The sequence below is a fragment of the Gymnoscopelus microlampas genome, assembly GCF_963454915.1.
Source record: "Gymnoscopelus microlampas genome assembly, chromosome: 14".
NCBI lineage: Eukaryota > Metazoa > Chordata > Actinopteri > Myctophiformes > Myctophidae > Gymnoscopelus > Gymnoscopelus microlampas.
Genome location: NC_139951.1, coordinates 14,670,908 through 14,687,393, shown reverse-complemented (window position 1 = coordinate 14,687,393; position 16,486 = coordinate 14,670,908). Strand labels below are relative to the sequence as shown.

The window sequence follows — 16,486 nt, the reverse complement described above, 5'->3', positions numbered from 1 at the left end:
CTATGGGGATTTTCAATAGAATAAATAACTCTGTGACCCAGGGGGAAAGCGGCCTCTAGTGGCAGTGATGTCAGACTTCGGTGCTCTATTGTTTTGCTCGTTTGTGCTGTCTCCCCTTTTGGGGCCGCAGTTTATCTTTTGGTATTTGATACAAGTCGTCCCAAATAGAGAAAGGTCAACTGTGATCCTTAAAGGGTCTAGCAGAAGATAGGACCAAGAGAGAGAGAAACCATTCGGCTATAGAGCATCGCAGTTGCGCAGAATCCGGGTGCCGGAAGTAAATACTCAATGCATTTTTCCCATTGACTTTTCAAAAAATATTTATATCAATGAATTTAAGCCTAGAATCAAGCCATCCAGGATTCTGGTGAATCATGACCATAAAACCTTTTTTTCTGTGATTTTTTAAATTTTATATTTAATGATATGATATACTATGTTTAATAAATACCCTTTGTTTTGCCGTTTTCAAAAAAGTTTTTTTCACAGAATCAAACGTTTTATGGTCATGATTCACCAGGATCCTGGATAGCTTGATTCTGGGCTTAAATTAATTTATATAAATATTTTCGGAAAAGTCAATGGGAAAAATGCATTGAGTATTTACTTCCGGCAACTGGAAGTGGGCGGGAACTGCGACGCTCTATTACGTGTACGGAACAATTTGTAATTTGAAAAACAAACAAACAAAAAAAGCAAATATAATTCAAATTGAACAAATGTTTTGATTGATTATTCACTGAACATTATTGAACTCTCATTTAAATTATTTGAGATTAAGACTATTTAATTGGATCTTTAAAAAGTATATACTGTACCATTTTCATAGTCAGAGAGGTTGATTACTCCATAAACGTTTGTGTCGCCTAAATAAGCAAACAAATAAGAATTAATGTGGTTCTTATTTAATTTTTCATTTCAAACAAGGTTTCAATTTAGTTAATTATTCTGCTAATTAGGAAAAACAAACTCAAAACAGACTTTAATCTTTAAACTTCTACATTATACATGGGAACCAAATATCCTTATCAGAAGAACTTGTCATATTGGTGACATCATGATTGGTTCAAAGACTGACCATGTTGCAGTGGGCAGTACACGTCATCAGGAGTGCCACTCTGATTGGTCCTCTGGTCTGTCGCTGAGACCTGATTGGTGCCCTGAGACTGAACAGATCTATAATTAAAAGATAAATATTTATCAGAAATGAAGTATAAAAATATATGGTTTTGATAAGAGGCTTTGCCCCTAAAAAGATGAAATTCCAGGCCTGCTTAGAACAGAAAGCTCTACCTACCGGCTGGCACAACATGGATCTGTAAAAAAAATAGCCCAAATATGTTAAATAGTGTTTAACACTACAAAGCAATCCTCTGCTGTTCAGTGTCTCACACACCCACACGCGCGCGCGTGCGTGTGCGTGTGCGTGTGCGTGTATATGTGTGTGTGTGTGTATATATATGTGCGTACATATATGTGTGTACATGTATGTGTGTATACTGTGTATATATACATACACACATATATAATCCCTAACTGAGTAGTTCTGACCTTTGGATGTTCTGTATCGACACAGTAGGAGCAGAAGGATGGTCAGTAGAATCACAACAAGAAGGCCAACAATCAGTCCCACTACATGTAGAGAACTCTGTTCTACAGATCCAGGCACTGAAGGCTGAGACACTATAAGACATCCATACATATATTAGTATCATAACAACTTATTTATGTTTGCCTCAAATGCTTTAAGATATTGGGAGTCCACTGTCATGTCTGCTATTGTGTACTTTACACACAAAGCTGGAATGTTTTTTTTTAAGTAATTACAAAATATAGAACATTTGTTGTGTAATTCTTCCACATTGAAAAGTGTTTTCCCCCACATTCCTACAGTAAATATAACACATAATTAAATGTGTTAATTGTATAATTTGCATATTGTTTAAAAACATGAAAAGGAAAAAGGTCAATTGTTGCCAGTAAACTCACATCTCACTGCCATCCAGCTCTGTGGTGATTCTCCTCCAGAATATTTACACTTGTAGAAGCCCTCATCAGACTTAGAGACAGCAGGTATGATCATCTCTCCATTGGTTTTATTTTGGACCAGTTCTTTATTTCTATAGAAGTCCACATTGGAGAGGGATGAGACTGTTCTGTGTTTGCATTGAAGAGTCACAGAATGTCCCTCAGTCACAGGGTGAACAGGACTCACCAGGATGACAGAACCATCTGTACAGTACAAAGGTTAAGAAATAGTCCATGTTAGGTTCAAACAAAAGCACACTTTTATAATGAGTTGATGGAATGCTGCAGTATTATTAAGTAATTAATTAAGTGACTGGACTCACCATGTACTGTGATGTTGACAGCATTGCTGTACTCTCCCAGTCCAGACTCACACCAGTACACTCCACTGTCACCTAGATGTAAGGTTTTGGTCCATGTAGATCCAGTCATGTATCGTCCAGATGAAAACACCGGTCGGTCAGTGTAACTCTTCACTCTCCATTCAGTAGAGTTTCCCTCACAGCTCAGTGATACAGACTCAGAGCTCAAGTGCTGAGTTCTGTTAGAACTCACTGTGAGAGAAGCTGAAGAATGAACATCTAAAACACAACACAGGATCAGAGATCAAACAAAGGGCAGTGTTACAATGACAATATTGAACTAAATGCAAGAAAAGTGGGATAATGGGAAAGAAATACAATAGAAGATGGGGGAGTGAGGAAGAGTGGGAGAGTGAATCAGTCAGTCAGTCAGTCAGTCAGTCAGTCAGTAGGGCTGTCCTGTAGGGAGAAAAACATAGTTGAATTAAGAATGATGAATTATGAGTCACACTCACCACCAGACCACACAAACTGAGGTTCACTGTAACTAGTGTAATAAACTGGGTCTCCTCTCCCAGCTTTACACACATATCCTCCTGTGCCTGTAGGATCATGAATGATGTAGGAAGCCTCTGCAGTCCCATTGTGGCTACCAGGTAAGAGCTCATAAGTGTAGGAGTTGTATGATGGTTTAGGAACAGCTCTGTAGAACCTCCAGTCTGCAGATGATTCTTTAACTTTACAGCTCAGAGTCACTGAGGCTCCAGGACTCAACCATGGAGGAGACAATCTCAGGACAGACTGTGGTTGATCTGTGGAAAGAACATTTCTCTGGATTAAAAACATTGTTTGCTGATTGATACATGATTTCCATGCAATGCCTGGAGGTTGCAAAAAAAGACATGTAATGTACATAAACTTTCTTTTTCACGTCTACATGTTTTCCTAAGACTGCCCAGAGGAAAGCATAATCCAAGTTTGAGCTCTCATCTCTGGCTCATTTGTTTCTTAAGCCATAAATGAGATAAATGTGAGGCAAAAAGGAGATTTCAGCTTATGGCTCCTGTTTCTCATCGTTTTCTCCTGAGAAATAAACTCAGTATGTCTCAGATGGAACCTCTGATGAGCCATACAGGATATCTCAAAAATGGCTTAAATGTTGCTCAATGTAGCAGCATTGTTGCATCTCAAATATATGTTTCTCATTGTTTTCTCCTGAGAAATAGACTCAGTATGTCTCAGATGGAGCTCTGTTGAGCTATACAGGAGATATCAAAAATGGCTTAAATGTTGCTCAGTATAGCAGAATTGTTGCTTCTCAAATATAGCTCAGAGTGAGAGCTCAACATAATCTCATTTAGAGCTCTTTAATACTGAGATCGATCAAATCCCATAAGACTCAGATAGGCACCAGACCTTAATTATTCATAACATATCAAAGGTCTACCAAAGTCTGACCACTAGAAATGACTCAAAAGACTCCTTAATTTATTATTCATCATAGACAAATCATTTTGGTGATCCAATTAGCACATATCAATTATATAATAGTTAAGTCATTATAAGCATATTTATTCATATTTATGGGTGGCAGTGGCTCAGGGGTAGAGTGGCTCACTGTGGCTGGATGGTAACCACAAGGTTGCCAGTTCAAACCCGGTTTCACTGAACCTCTACAGTATATTGCTCCTGATGTGCTGGTTGGTGCATTGCTTGGTTTCCGCCGCCATCGGTGTGTGAATGGGTGAATTGATGCACAATCTATGTAAAGTGCCTTTGATAAAGGCGCTATATAAATGCACCATTTACCATTTATGTTCAAATCTAAAAAAGTCCAATGTAATTGGACATTTCTCCTTTTTCCACAAGACAAAATGTCCAGTATCAGTGATTTAATTTCAGTTATTATTAACAATTTGTTAAAGCCTTCAGGATATCTCATTTGACACCAATAAGGAATTAATTCATTATTTCTGGGACTTACTATGAAATACAAATACAACAAGACCAGGAGACCTGGTTCTGCCAGACCCAGAATAAATTCCCTTTTATGCCCATGTATGGACGAAAGGGGGACAGACTTTTACGCCCATGTATGGACGAAAGGGGGACAGACCGTGTTATGCCCATGTAAGGACGAAAGGGACCGAGTTATGCCCATGTATGGACGAAAGGGGGACGGACAAAGCCTCATGTAGGCCGACCCCCTGGGTCTGGCAACAAAAACTGGGAAACCACGTGATAGATTATGAACGTTTGGGACAACGTTCATAATCCAAGAAATAGGTGACTAGTATCATAAACAACTTCCCTAGGCTCTACTAGGCCTAGGGAACCAGCTTAAAGTTGGGGTGCCTGCAACCTTATACAGGGATTTTAATTCTGACCTCAATAGCTTCGACTACAGTACATACCTGGACAAGGAAAGTGGTGCTGTGAGGATATTATTTTTTGATTTTCGAAGCGCCTTTAACACCATACAGCCCCCCCCCCCTTCTGAAAGACAAACTGAACAGCATGCATGTTGGCCCACACCTTGGCCCTCATTTATCAACGCGGTGCAGCCCAAATAATGGGCGTACGGCGAGATCACCGCACCTTTCGGCATTTATCAATATATCCTGACGTGGGCTTTATCCTACGGTAGGCTGAAATCTCACGTCTGGTCGAGACCAGTTGTTGACGTTGGCTGCACCCGTTTATTCCATCCTAGACCTGCGGAGCAAGCATTGTTTGACTGAGAGGCATCTGGACACATAATCCACTCATAAATGTATATCTACACTAATAAATAATCGCTGTGAAAATATATCATTTTATAAACTAATTTAAACAAACTTCTTTAACAGTCATTCGGTTAAGCTTGCAGATCTGTATGGCTGCATTGGCTATTTGAAAATAGCAGATCTACAAGCTCACAACAGGTCGCATCGCAACGCGTTGTGAGCTTGTAGATCTGCTATTTTCAGCGCAGATCTACTTGTTTGTCACGGTACGACACTCCTAAGTTGACCTTCTATACTTTTGGAAGGCTCATAGAGTCTTAAACCTTAAGACCATACCAAAGGACAAAGTCAAAAAAAAAAAGTGCCGTAACGGGACAAACAAGACATCCATGCGTGCGTCTCAGCCAGTTCTACAACATATCCAAAAAGTGGACCCTAAGTCCTTATCGTATTCGAGATATTGAGCAAGATAGCGAAGCCGTAACCATAGCCAATTAAAGGATAATTAAATCATGATTTGATATCAGGGTTTGATCATCTCGACTTTTGGCATTATTTTACGTGTAGATTTAGGAAAAAAATATATCGGGGAAATCACGGGCCTGGAACACCCTAAAACCAACCAGGAAGTGGCCTTTTGAGGCACTTCCTGTTTTCCGAGAAAAATAAAACGTAAATATTTGGAATCAGTGTCATCATATTTGTCTAAAACCAGAGTCTCGAAGAAAAATATAATTTCTAAAATTTTAGCAAGAGTTGACCTTTGCAGTCTTTTCGCTGAACTTTGAGCTTTATCAGTGTCAAAAAAAATCAGGGCTGGTGCCAAAATATCCGGCTTACTCTCAATATGGATGGAGAGAAGTTTTAGATTTTTTAAAAATATCTGGAGCGATTAGTTCCAGATTTTGTGCTAACTTTTGTGACAAAAGTCAACGTCCAATCTTTTTGGTGAGCTTTTGTATTTCCCAAGGTCCTAGAAAATCGAGACCTATTCCATTCAATTCAGCGTCCTTTTCTGAGTCAGAAAAAGTGTTTTTAAATTTAAAAATAAAATATTTTTAAAAAATGTGAGAAAAGATAAACTTTGAACTATTTCAAAAATCTATAACTTCCCTATTAAACAATACTAGACTATTGTGTAACCTACCATTCGACTCAAAATGATCTAAATAAGAGGGTGGAAGGGTCAAAATAAAATAATAATAATAATAATATGTTTGTGAAAAAAGCTTCCAAGTTTATGACATTTTAACGCTTGTTTAAACCACTTTATAAGGGTCATACAAAATCGAGACCTAGCCTATTCGATTCAGCGTCCTCTTTTGAGTCTGAAAACATGTTTTTTAATTTAAAAAATATATTTTTGAAAAATGTGAGAAAAGCTTAACTTTGAACTATTTCAAAAATCTATAACTTCTTATTGCAGATCAGCTATTTTCTTTTTTTTCTTCGACCATTTTTTTAATATAGTTTGTTGATTACTTTTGATGCAGTATTTTTTTTTTTTTTAGGTATTAAAAGGGTTACTTAAATTGTCACTTCACTGTCACTGCCACCTACAGATCCCCCCCAATCAGGTGGGGATCCCCTGGGGGTCCCGACCCACAGGTTGAGAACCTGACCAGACCTACAGTGCGACATTACGTCATTACGTCACGCAGCTGTTCAAGGCGGAGCTTATCAGTTTTGAAACGGCCGGTCGGGTTCAGCCAGAGAAACTAACCGTCGGCTAAGAGAACATGTATTTACAAACCAGTTGCTTCCGTGCTTCTACTCTACTAGATAACAGGTAAGATGAATTACTTTATGGAATTAAAGTGTTATCCAACTTGTTAGTATCGTAAACGTCGTGCATTTGTCGTGTATTAGCTATGGATCACACGACGCTCGTCCATCACGAGCGTCACGGCCGAACTTCAACCAGTTTTTTGCACTTTCTCCATTTACAACCTGTACATCTGCATAAACGTTCAGATTTTAAATATAAAGTGCTCAATCTATGGTCACGGATGTTACAAGTCTACTCGGGCACTCGGCAATACCCGTATCGTCTGTATTGTTCAATAAAAAGCATTTTAATTCGATCGATGGCCATTTTCTCCGTATTTCTGTACGCTTTCAACTACTTGACCCTATCGGTTGGGAGGAGTACTGCACTCTGTTATATTATAACTCTATGACAAAATGGCCACCGATCGGATTAAAATGCTTTTTTTTTAACAATCCGGAATATACGGGTACTTACACCGACCCGAAGTGGATTGTAACATCCGTGGCCATGGGGTAAGCACTTTATATTTGAAATCTGAACGTTAATGTAGATGTAGGGCATTACATGGAGAACGTGCAAACACCAGGTTGACGTTTCGTCATGACTGTCATAATACAGGGGGTTATACAGACTCACGCATGCCCAAACATCACTGATCTACAAGCTCACAGCGACGCATTGTGAGCTTTCAAATCAGTTTTTTTGGGGCATGCAACACAGTCTTAGACATGGCATTAGCATATTAATGTCCATGTGGTGCATGATGTCATTGTTTATTTCAGGTATAAATCAGACCACATCAGTGAGAGCTAATGTTGGCCTCATTTGTTTTGACTGTAATTCATTATTATTATTATTATTATTATTATTATTATTATTATTATTATTATTATTATTATTATTATTACATCTATGAATTTTGTTTTGAACCTACAGTACAAAGTAAAATCATTTAATTTAGGGAAAGAGAGTACAAATGTACCAATGGAATGAATGGATCCTTAAGACCAGGGGTCTTCAACGTTTTCAGGCCATGGACCCCCTAGCTGAGAGAGAGATGAGGCAGGGACCCCCTCTATATTGTATAAAATTGTGTTTCAGATTCAACTTTTTTTGTTTACTTGGTCTGTTCTTTTTCCCTCTTTGCCAAAAATAGCTGATCTACAAGCTTGCAGCGTGAGGCGTTGTGAGCTTGTAGATCTGCTATTTTTGGCTAAAGTTCTCCTCACAAAAGGGATGCTAAGGTTCAATTGGTTAAGGTAAAATAAATAATCATATCACACAAAGATTTGGCGGACCCCCTGTAGTAATTCTGAGGACCCCCTAGGGGTCCCGGACCCCCTGTTGAAGACCCCTGCTTAAGACAGTTAAATTAACATATAATCATATCACACAAAGATTTGGTGGACCCCCTGTAGTAATTCTGACCCCTTGTAGTTATTCTGAGGACCCCCTAGGGGTCCCGGACCCCCTGTTGAAGACCCCTGCTTAAGACAGTTAAATTAACACTGAGTTTAGTCTGCACATTTTTTACTGTTTTTTTCTAATCTGTTTTAAAGCATTGCAAATACGGAGACTATATGGAGGTCATGTTTTAGTTTAACAGTCTATTGTTATGTGGAAAGCAACAGACAAACACTGTTAACATGCAAACCATATATGTCAAATTATCTTTAGGTGAAGTTCTCACAGCTACACAATGGATGCTGAGCATTGAGGTCGGTCGTTGTGGCTCCACAGATCAACTTCCTGGCTGGAATGGCAGTTTTCCAGTTATTACAACTTTGGTGTACCAGGAGGAGCACGCCTGTTACACACTGGAATTCATTCAAAGGTAACTTTCTGCTTGAAGTAGAACCATCATGTGTAACTCAAAAGATGTGCTCTCTTGTAGAACAGCTGTGAGTGCACCTTTTCCATATGTGTTTTGTGATTTCAGATGTTTCGTTGGGATCAACCCATTGGCGCAATTTGGCGGTGGCACCAAACAACAAAGCTGCTCAGCCAGAAAAGTGGGTTTGTCCTCCTGTCTCCTCCCTCCTGAAGCAATTGATGGACTTCGATTGGCTTTGAGTGTAAGTTATGTGCAAAACATTTGGACCATTCTCTTCCCCACTATATGAATGACATTGTCATGGTCATATTTTAGTAGAGTTTTATTACTTAATTAGTTTTTTTTAGATCTCTATCTCAGGCTCTGATTTTAGGAGTTGTTCAGAAGTAAAGAAGTGGTCAGAACACTGTCTTAAGTTACATTTTATTTATCTATTTGTAAGAACGTTTCGATTAGCTGACCTTCATTAGGTAGCTAAGCAAATAAATCTTAAGTAATTGAATATGGTGTGCAGGACCACTTATTTTCTTCTCTACGTTGGCTGTCATCTCCTGTGTAACTGCATGTCCTTTGTAAGTAGGTGTGCAAAAGGACTTTACCTATTAGGTGTTGTTCAGAAAAGGGAAAGTCAACTAATGTAAGAAGAAAGGATCACAGGGCAGTTTCTGGATTGCCCCTCACCTCCCCAGACCTGCCATCTTCTAACTGTCCACACACCTTTCCTCATCACCTGTCTCACATGACAACTGTCCCCAATTCTCAGCCCTGTAGATACCTGACCTTCTCTGCTTGTCTTCCCACCTACACCTCATAATCAGCTTTCAATACTTATATTGTTCTTTTTTGTGCCCTTCCAGATTGTCATGTCACTGATTTCCAACCATGAGTTCCTCACCCCGGTGGATGCCTGCTGGTTTAGACATCCTGCCTGAATGGACTTTTGACATCTCCTTAACGGACTTGTTTGCCGTGTGAGTTTTATGCCTCAAGAGTTTTGGTTCCACGCCCTTTTTCTCTTTTTTTGTTTTGGTTTATTTTCAGATATTTTTTTCTAATGTTAGATTTCATGTCTCTCCAGCCTTCTGCTCAATGGTCTGCACCACAGCTAGCAAGCCCTAAGGCCATCACACCAGTCCATACCCAGGGCTTCTGTCCACAGATTCCTGACACGGTACAATGTTCTTTTCAATACTATGTAAGGTCTTTACTTAACCCATTTAGACCTGGGAACGATTCTACAAATGTCTTCTAAATCCTGACAGTTTTCTGAAAAAACCCTGTTTCTATGTCAGTCATTCTCAAACATTTTTATGTCGAGGACCCCCAAGATTATATGTAATTGGCTGCCGACCACCATCTGAAAATATGTTGTTCCAGGGACCCCCCTGAAGCAAAGATTTCAGTTAAAAACGCTCTGAAAAAATATATCCAAAGATTTGCACTACATTTTCACGTTTTTTCAAAAAGTGCCGGGCTATGAGATTGTAGATCTGCTATTTTTCAATAGCTAAAGTATAACATAATGCTTAAAACACCAAAAGGAGTCCCGTACAAAATGGGTTAAAGATACAAATGTCGTAAGTGTTGGTTAGTTAATCTACAATTGGCTGTAGATTTTCAATTTGACAGACTACAAACTACCGCTAATATTATTTTGCTATGTCTCCAGCTTTATGCTAGCCCTTGGGCCACACCGGTCTTTCCCCAGGCCCAGCTCTTGACACGGTAAAATGTTTTCAATACATTTAATGTCTACATTTAAGTTGTGACTTTGTAATATTTCAGATATACTGTAAGTGTTGGTTCACTAGTAGTAAGAGACCACACCTTCTGCTCAAATTTAACAGTATCGCAGGGCAAAGCTGTGGATGAGAAGGTTTGTTGGGGAGGAGGGGGGAATTAATTTGAGTCAACTGATCTCGGGTGTATTTATACTGTGGTGAATGTTATGTGATGAACACAACACTCCATTGAACACAACTTCATTTAGTAAATGTATTTGTACTGATCTTTGACAGACTACAAACTAATGTCATTTTTCTGTCTCTCAGCCTTATGACCCATTTAACTATGGTCTACAGCCATGCCCTCCGGCCTCTACACAGGCCTGTCGACCTGTTGAAGAGGTATGTTTTCTTTAGATTGAATTTATTTGTGACTTGTATTACATTCCACATTGCTTTTGATTGGTCTATCTAAAATCCACAATGCATTGCATAAAGGCATAGCTATTTTTTAAAGATCTTTGACAGACTACAAACTAAGGTTACTTTTCTATGTCTCTGCAACCTTGTGATACCTTTTACCCCGATCTACAGCCATACCCTCCAGCCTCTTCTACACAGGCCTGCCGACCTGTTGATGAGGTATGTCTTTCTTAACCCATTTAGACCTACAAGCTCGGAGCACAGCACTCGGTGCTGCGCTATGAGCTTGTATAGTAGCCTATAGTTTTGATGATTTTTGACCAAGTACAATTAAGGGCCTTTTCTCTTTTCTGCACAGCCGTATGCAGCTACATATATGGACTTGGATCAGTGGAACCAAGAAACACCCAGTGTACTGCAACCTCCATCTCCGTCCAGTGATGCTCCAGTAGAAGGTGTGGTTCCTCAGCTAAGTGTCAGCAGACTTGGCACTGTTGTCCTTCAAATTCAGGATTCATAGATGAGTTTTGCATTCTACTTTTTTTTTTTTTTTACTTTTCTTTACAGTTTTTGACGTGCTTTCAATCTTTCCAGGTCAACCAAATCCATCGGACCAGAGCATACCAGAGGGTCAAGGGTGGCAGCCTTGCGACTCTTGTCGGTTTGAGGTGGAGAAGCTCCAGCTCCAGTTGAGGAGGATAACCACTGTGCTCTCCAGTATCAGTAAGTTTTATTGCCTGTAATGTTGCAGTTTTCAGTTGTCTGCTAATGTCTTTGTCTCACTTGAAACTTTACTTTATCCTGTACCTCTTTTGTGAGTTCTCTGACATGACTGGAAAACTTTGGTATCCCAAAATATCCCTACATTTTCTGTTTACTGAAGAGCAGGGGAGATCGACCCCTGCTACTGAACAAATACTCATCAATGACTGCTATCAGAATATACTGTAGAGCTATATAGAACAGTACTCAATCTTATTGTTTTACAAATACACTCAGTAGACTCAGATTTTTTTGTCTTTTTTTGTTCTAGGCTCTGAGCAACTAGACGCACTGAAGGGCTTTATCACCCTGGTGACCTAGAGTCTGGAGTGTCCAGTCTCGGGCAGCAGGAGCTATATCCAGGTATGGATGTTTACGTTTGCCATACATTTCACACTGAACCTGACGTTCTTGGTAGCGAGTGATCCGTGTTGTGAGCTGCAACTAGATAGTGAAGTTTTCAGAAGGTCACAGTTGTCTGTTTTCATGGTGCACTGAGCGCAGAAAGGGGTCAATGTAGCTGAGCCTTACAAGTGCAAAACTGATGTCTTAAAATGCAGTTGGTTAATTGCTCGCTCTCTATTCACAGGCTGTGGACAGTTGATTTCCTCTGTGCAGCTGGCAGCCATACACCAGCGTGCCAGGAAGGACTGCAAGAGGCTATTCCACGCGTTGTTCGAGGTGTTCTTCACCCATGAGGAGTGCCGCAATGCCGTCATATGCGGAAAGCATGGTGTCATCCCAGAGGGGAAGAACAAACTGGATGAGGCGAAGAGGGATGCACTGTTCAGTAAGTATTTGTCACACCACTAGTTCCTCAGAGTAGTGTTATAGATGGCCAGTCAGTGGAGTTGGTAACCACTTATAGATATCTTGGGACCATAATCGACAATCGTCTGAAATTCGATTCCAATACTGAAATTGTTTGCAAGAAAGGCCAGCAGTGCCTTTTCTGTTTAAGGAAGTTAGCCAGGTTTCAGGTAAACAAATCAATGATATAGAGCCTTCATTGAATCTGTCATATACTTTGCTGCTATTTGCTGGTATGATAATCTAGGTATTAGACAGAAAAATGCCCTTAAAGGAGAATTCCATACTAAAAGGCTTTCTTACCTTTCTTTGTAGTTGTTAAGTACACACCAAAGAGGTCCAGGTGTTATTTTGTGCAAAAGCTCCTTATTGGCCTTATTTCCCCTACCATGAGCCCTAAATGAATTGCATTGAATGGGGCTATGGGGTGTTGTGCTAATTCGCTTATTTCTTTTGCTCAAAATTATTATTATTTTTGTATATATCCTCTTTCCATAATGTAAATAATATCCCAAGCGGCACACTTTACTACTTATTTCGATGGAAATAAGCGAATTAGCACAACACCCCATAGCCCCATTCAATTCCCATTCCATTCAATGCAATTCATTGAGGGCCTACGGTAGGGGAAATAGGCAATAAGGAGTTTTTGCACAAAATAAACACCTGGACCTCTTTGGTGGGGACGTAACAACTACAAAGAAAGGTAAGAAAGCATTCTAGCATGGAATTCTCCTTTTAAGGGGGCTAAAAAGATTGTTGGGGGTATCTTGTGACAATATACACATGTCTGTCTTACTGTATTGTGTTTTAGGGCGTTTATTATCTGCTGTGAAAGGCCCAGCTTGGGACATATAAATATACTTGATCCTTGACAAATCTTGGTTTTGTAAATTATATTCTCAATTTATGATGTCACCAATACATTATCATTGGGCAATTTGGCTGCCTTTGTGCAGTAAAAAAAATGCATGTTCCAACATGTTGCGCTGGTGGGACGTACAGTACACTCTGAACCAGGTTGGCCTCGTCTGTGGCTATGCTGTGCTCAGTCTGTAGAGTCATATAGTCTTTAAAATGTATATATTTAACCGGGGGAAACCCATGTTGACTGACTTGTGTCATGTCATTCTCTGTCTGCAGACTACGTCTTGCGGTGTTCCTCTCTGGCATCATGGACCAATGGTTTCAGTGAAGAGGGCTTGAAGAAAGCCATGACCAACAAGTGCCGAAGCCGTGCTGCAAAGGACTATGTACTCCCCAGTGTTTTTGGCAGCAGATTTTAGTTTTAGTCATTAGTCTCTTGAATAGTTTTCACTTAGTTTAGTCACCTGGAATGTTTTAGTGTTAGTCTAGTTTTAGTCAACTAAATGTCATAAGATTTTAGTCGACTAAATCTACAGTTGATTTAGTCGACTAAAAATGTATTTTGTCGGGCCTTGATGCCGTCGTAATGACTGTTTTTACACTTGCTGAAAATAGCCAATCTACAAGCTCACAACACGTTGCACCGCAACACGTGAGCTTGTAGATCTGCAATTTTCAGCATGCAACTAATTGTAAGATGACATATACTAGATCGCTTGTCCACTAGTCCCTTCCTAACATTTTAGTCTAGTTATTTGTTGATGAAATTGTCAGTATATTTAGTCATCATAGCTTTTATTTAGTTTCCATTTAGTTTGTCAGTGGAAAAAGGTAGAACATTTTTCGTCTTAGTTTTAGTCTCCCCACTCCCAGTATACCTAAGTTTCAACTTTTATGTAAATTGATGCCAATACATTTTTGTTTTTGTACATATAAATATATGTTAAAGCTGCCTGCTGTTTGTGGATACTTCAATAAATGTGTTTTTGCCACAATTAATGCTGTTTTTTAAATATTTATTAGCATGTTCACTCATTTATACCTCAATGAGAAATGGGAAATTAAATCTCAATTATTGCTAATGTATGTCTCAATGAGAAGCTAAAGAGACTTAACAAAGCCAATAGGGAGATCTCACCTATGCCTCATTTATCACTCAAATACAGCTCTTAATGTATCTCGCCTATGTCTCATGTATCTCTCAAATACAGCTTTTAATGTATCTCGCCCATGTCTCATTTATCTCCCAAATACAGCTCTTATTGTATCTTGTCTATTCCTCATCTATCTCTCAAATACAGCTCTAATGTATATACCGCTGTCTCCCCCTATGTCTCGCTTACGGATCCTAGTATTCAAGTTAGGAGCCATAAAATCCATAGGTGATCTTTAAGTGATCTTCAAATGAGAAATAAAAGCTGGTTGCTCAAGAGAAGCATCTGAGATTAAAATGAGAAGCAGATTTTTCCTCTGGGTGTTCTCGTTTCTGCATAATGCAAATTTTCTCGCTCTGCAGCGACACACAGGCTACACACATGCGTGTACGTACGTACACACACACACACACACACACACACACACACACACACACACACACACACACACACACACACACACACACACACACACACACACACACACACACACACACACACACACACTCACAACAGCAGAAGGAAACCGATGCATTTCCTCAGCATCTCTGAGACGTAGGTGTGAAGTCTAGTTTTAGCACACATTTGCTTGACTGGGTCTAGGTTCTTTAGTTTCGCTGGTTTCTAAATTTGCTGCTCCTCCCAATAGGCCAATTTCTTCTTTGTTTGTGCGCACACACACACACACACACACACACACACACACACACACACACACACACACACACACACACACACACACACACACACACACACACACACACACACACACACACACACACACACACACACACACACACACACACACACACACACACACACACACACACACACACTGGAGGGGACACTGTGTCCGGGGAGCAGTTAAGTGTCTTGCTCATTCAACACATAGCCGGGGCATGAATGAGGACCTTCTGTTTCCTAGCTGGCTTCTCTACCCATTCATATGGCCGCCCCTAACATGATGATGATGATGCATCACAGGGTGTGATTTTAAACACAGTGAAGCCACACCTATGTTTTATCATTTTAATACATGTATCTGAAGGTTTCTGTGCTGGTGACAATGTGAATTTAACCTTTGGGAATTAATACAGTATATCATCATCATACCTCAAGATAATTACCCTTTGCTTTGATATACAGTACTCGGCTTACATCAGGGATAACATGTTTGGCTTTTATTATTTTGGCAGATAACACAAAGCAGCTAATCTAATTGTGTCTAATACATCACATGTGAATAAAAATGTTACATTAAAACAGCCGATAAGATAATGATGTTTGTGGTGTAAAGTACATTTACCCAAGTACTTTACTTAAGTACAATTTTGAGTTACTTTTACTTTACTGTTATAGTAGAGTATTTCCAATTTCCAATACTTTTACTTCTACTCCACTACATCTCGGAGGCAAATATTGTACTTTTACTCCACTACTATTATTTGAAGACTTTAGTTACTAGTTACTTTGCAGATATAAATCATTACATTACAAAACATTAACCACTTTAGCCCTATTTTATAATTAGGCTATAACCGCGACGCGTTGTGAGCTTGTAGATCTGCTATTTTCAAACATTTTAGTACTTTTATTTTGGATACTTTAAGTACATTTTGATACCAATACTTTTGAAGTTTTATTCAAGCCAATTTTTTATTCTGGACTTTTACTTGTAACAGAGTACTTCTACATTGCAGTATTGATACTTTTACTTAAGTAAAACATTTGAGTACTTTTTCCACCACTGTGATGTTTACATGAACAGTGGCTGAACTCTCTCTGCTTAGATGGTCATTCAGAACAATACATTCCTAAAGTAAAAGTAAAAGCATATCACTATCACTGTTCCCACTATCTGTATTGTTGCAGAAAATAGCAGATCGACTCTTTAGCAGTAGGACCTCCAGACTGAAGATGAAAGCCAAGAGTATACCATAGCCTACCTTTAAAAGACACAGTGATGGTATTGCTGAACTTGGAATATTGTTGGTCATGTTTGCGTTGACCATAACACTGGTATTCACCACTGGATGTCTGAGAAGGACTTAAACTGTATTCAGGTTCTTCACTGGTAAACTTCTT

At 39.3% G+C, this 16,486-nt stretch overlaps 1 protein-coding gene and 1 long non-coding RNA gene across 3 annotated transcripts; one reads left to right on the top strand and one right to left on the bottom strand.

The window, feature by feature from the left end:
• Positions 1–2,499: 2,499 nt before the first annotated feature.
• On the bottom strand, positions 2,500–16,473 carry LOC311059867. The gene is made up of 3 exons (XR_014602219.1): positions 16,348–16,473; positions 2,846–3,142; positions 2,500–2,609 (listed from the first exon to the last, which is right to left on the bottom strand). It is a non-coding gene; the product is annotated as an uncharacterized lncRNA (long non-coding RNA).
• On the top strand, positions 5,330–14,631 carry LOC311060954 (uncharacterized protein). 2 transcript variants are annotated; one of them, XM_084079376.1, is made up of 11 exons: positions 5,330–6,845; positions 8,505–8,661; positions 8,767–8,902; positions 9,519–9,632; positions 10,713–10,787; positions 10,980–11,027; positions 11,167–11,263; positions 11,403–11,531; positions 11,842–11,933; positions 12,160–12,360; positions 13,524–14,631. In XM_084079376.1, the coding sequence occupies exons 4-7, from the start codon at positions 9,544–9,546 to the stop codon at positions 11,258–11,260; spliced, it is 306 nt and encodes a 101-aa protein (XP_083935502.1). In that variant the 5' UTR covers positions 5,330–6,845; positions 8,505–8,661; positions 8,767–8,902; positions 9,519–9,543; the 3' UTR covers positions 11,261–11,263; positions 11,403–11,531; positions 11,842–11,933; positions 12,160–12,360; positions 13,524–14,631. The 2 variants fall into 2 exon arrangements, with proteins under 2 accessions (XP_083935502.1, XP_083935503.1); XM_084079377.1 differs by lacking the exons at positions 5,330–6,845; positions 8,505–8,661; positions 8,767–8,902; positions 9,519–9,632 and adding an exon at positions 10,331–10,386 and having other exon boundaries at positions 13,524–14,630.
• Positions 16,474–16,486: the final 13 nt, after the last annotated feature.

Excerpts from the sequence above, each read along its gene's own strand:
- LOC311060954 (XM_084079376.1), top strand. The coding sequence starts at position 9,544 with ATGAGTTCCTCACCCCGGTGGATGCCTGCTGGTTTAGACATCCTGCCT. Across the intron at positions 9,633-10,712 it reads TTAACGGACTTGTTTGCCGT|CCTTATGACCCATTTAACTA; the intron begins GTGAGTTTTATG and ends TCTGTCTCTCAG. Across the intron at positions 11,028-11,166 it reads CCTGCCGACCTGTTGATGAG|CCGTATGCAGCTACATATAT; the intron begins GTATGTCTTTCT and ends TTTTCTGCACAG.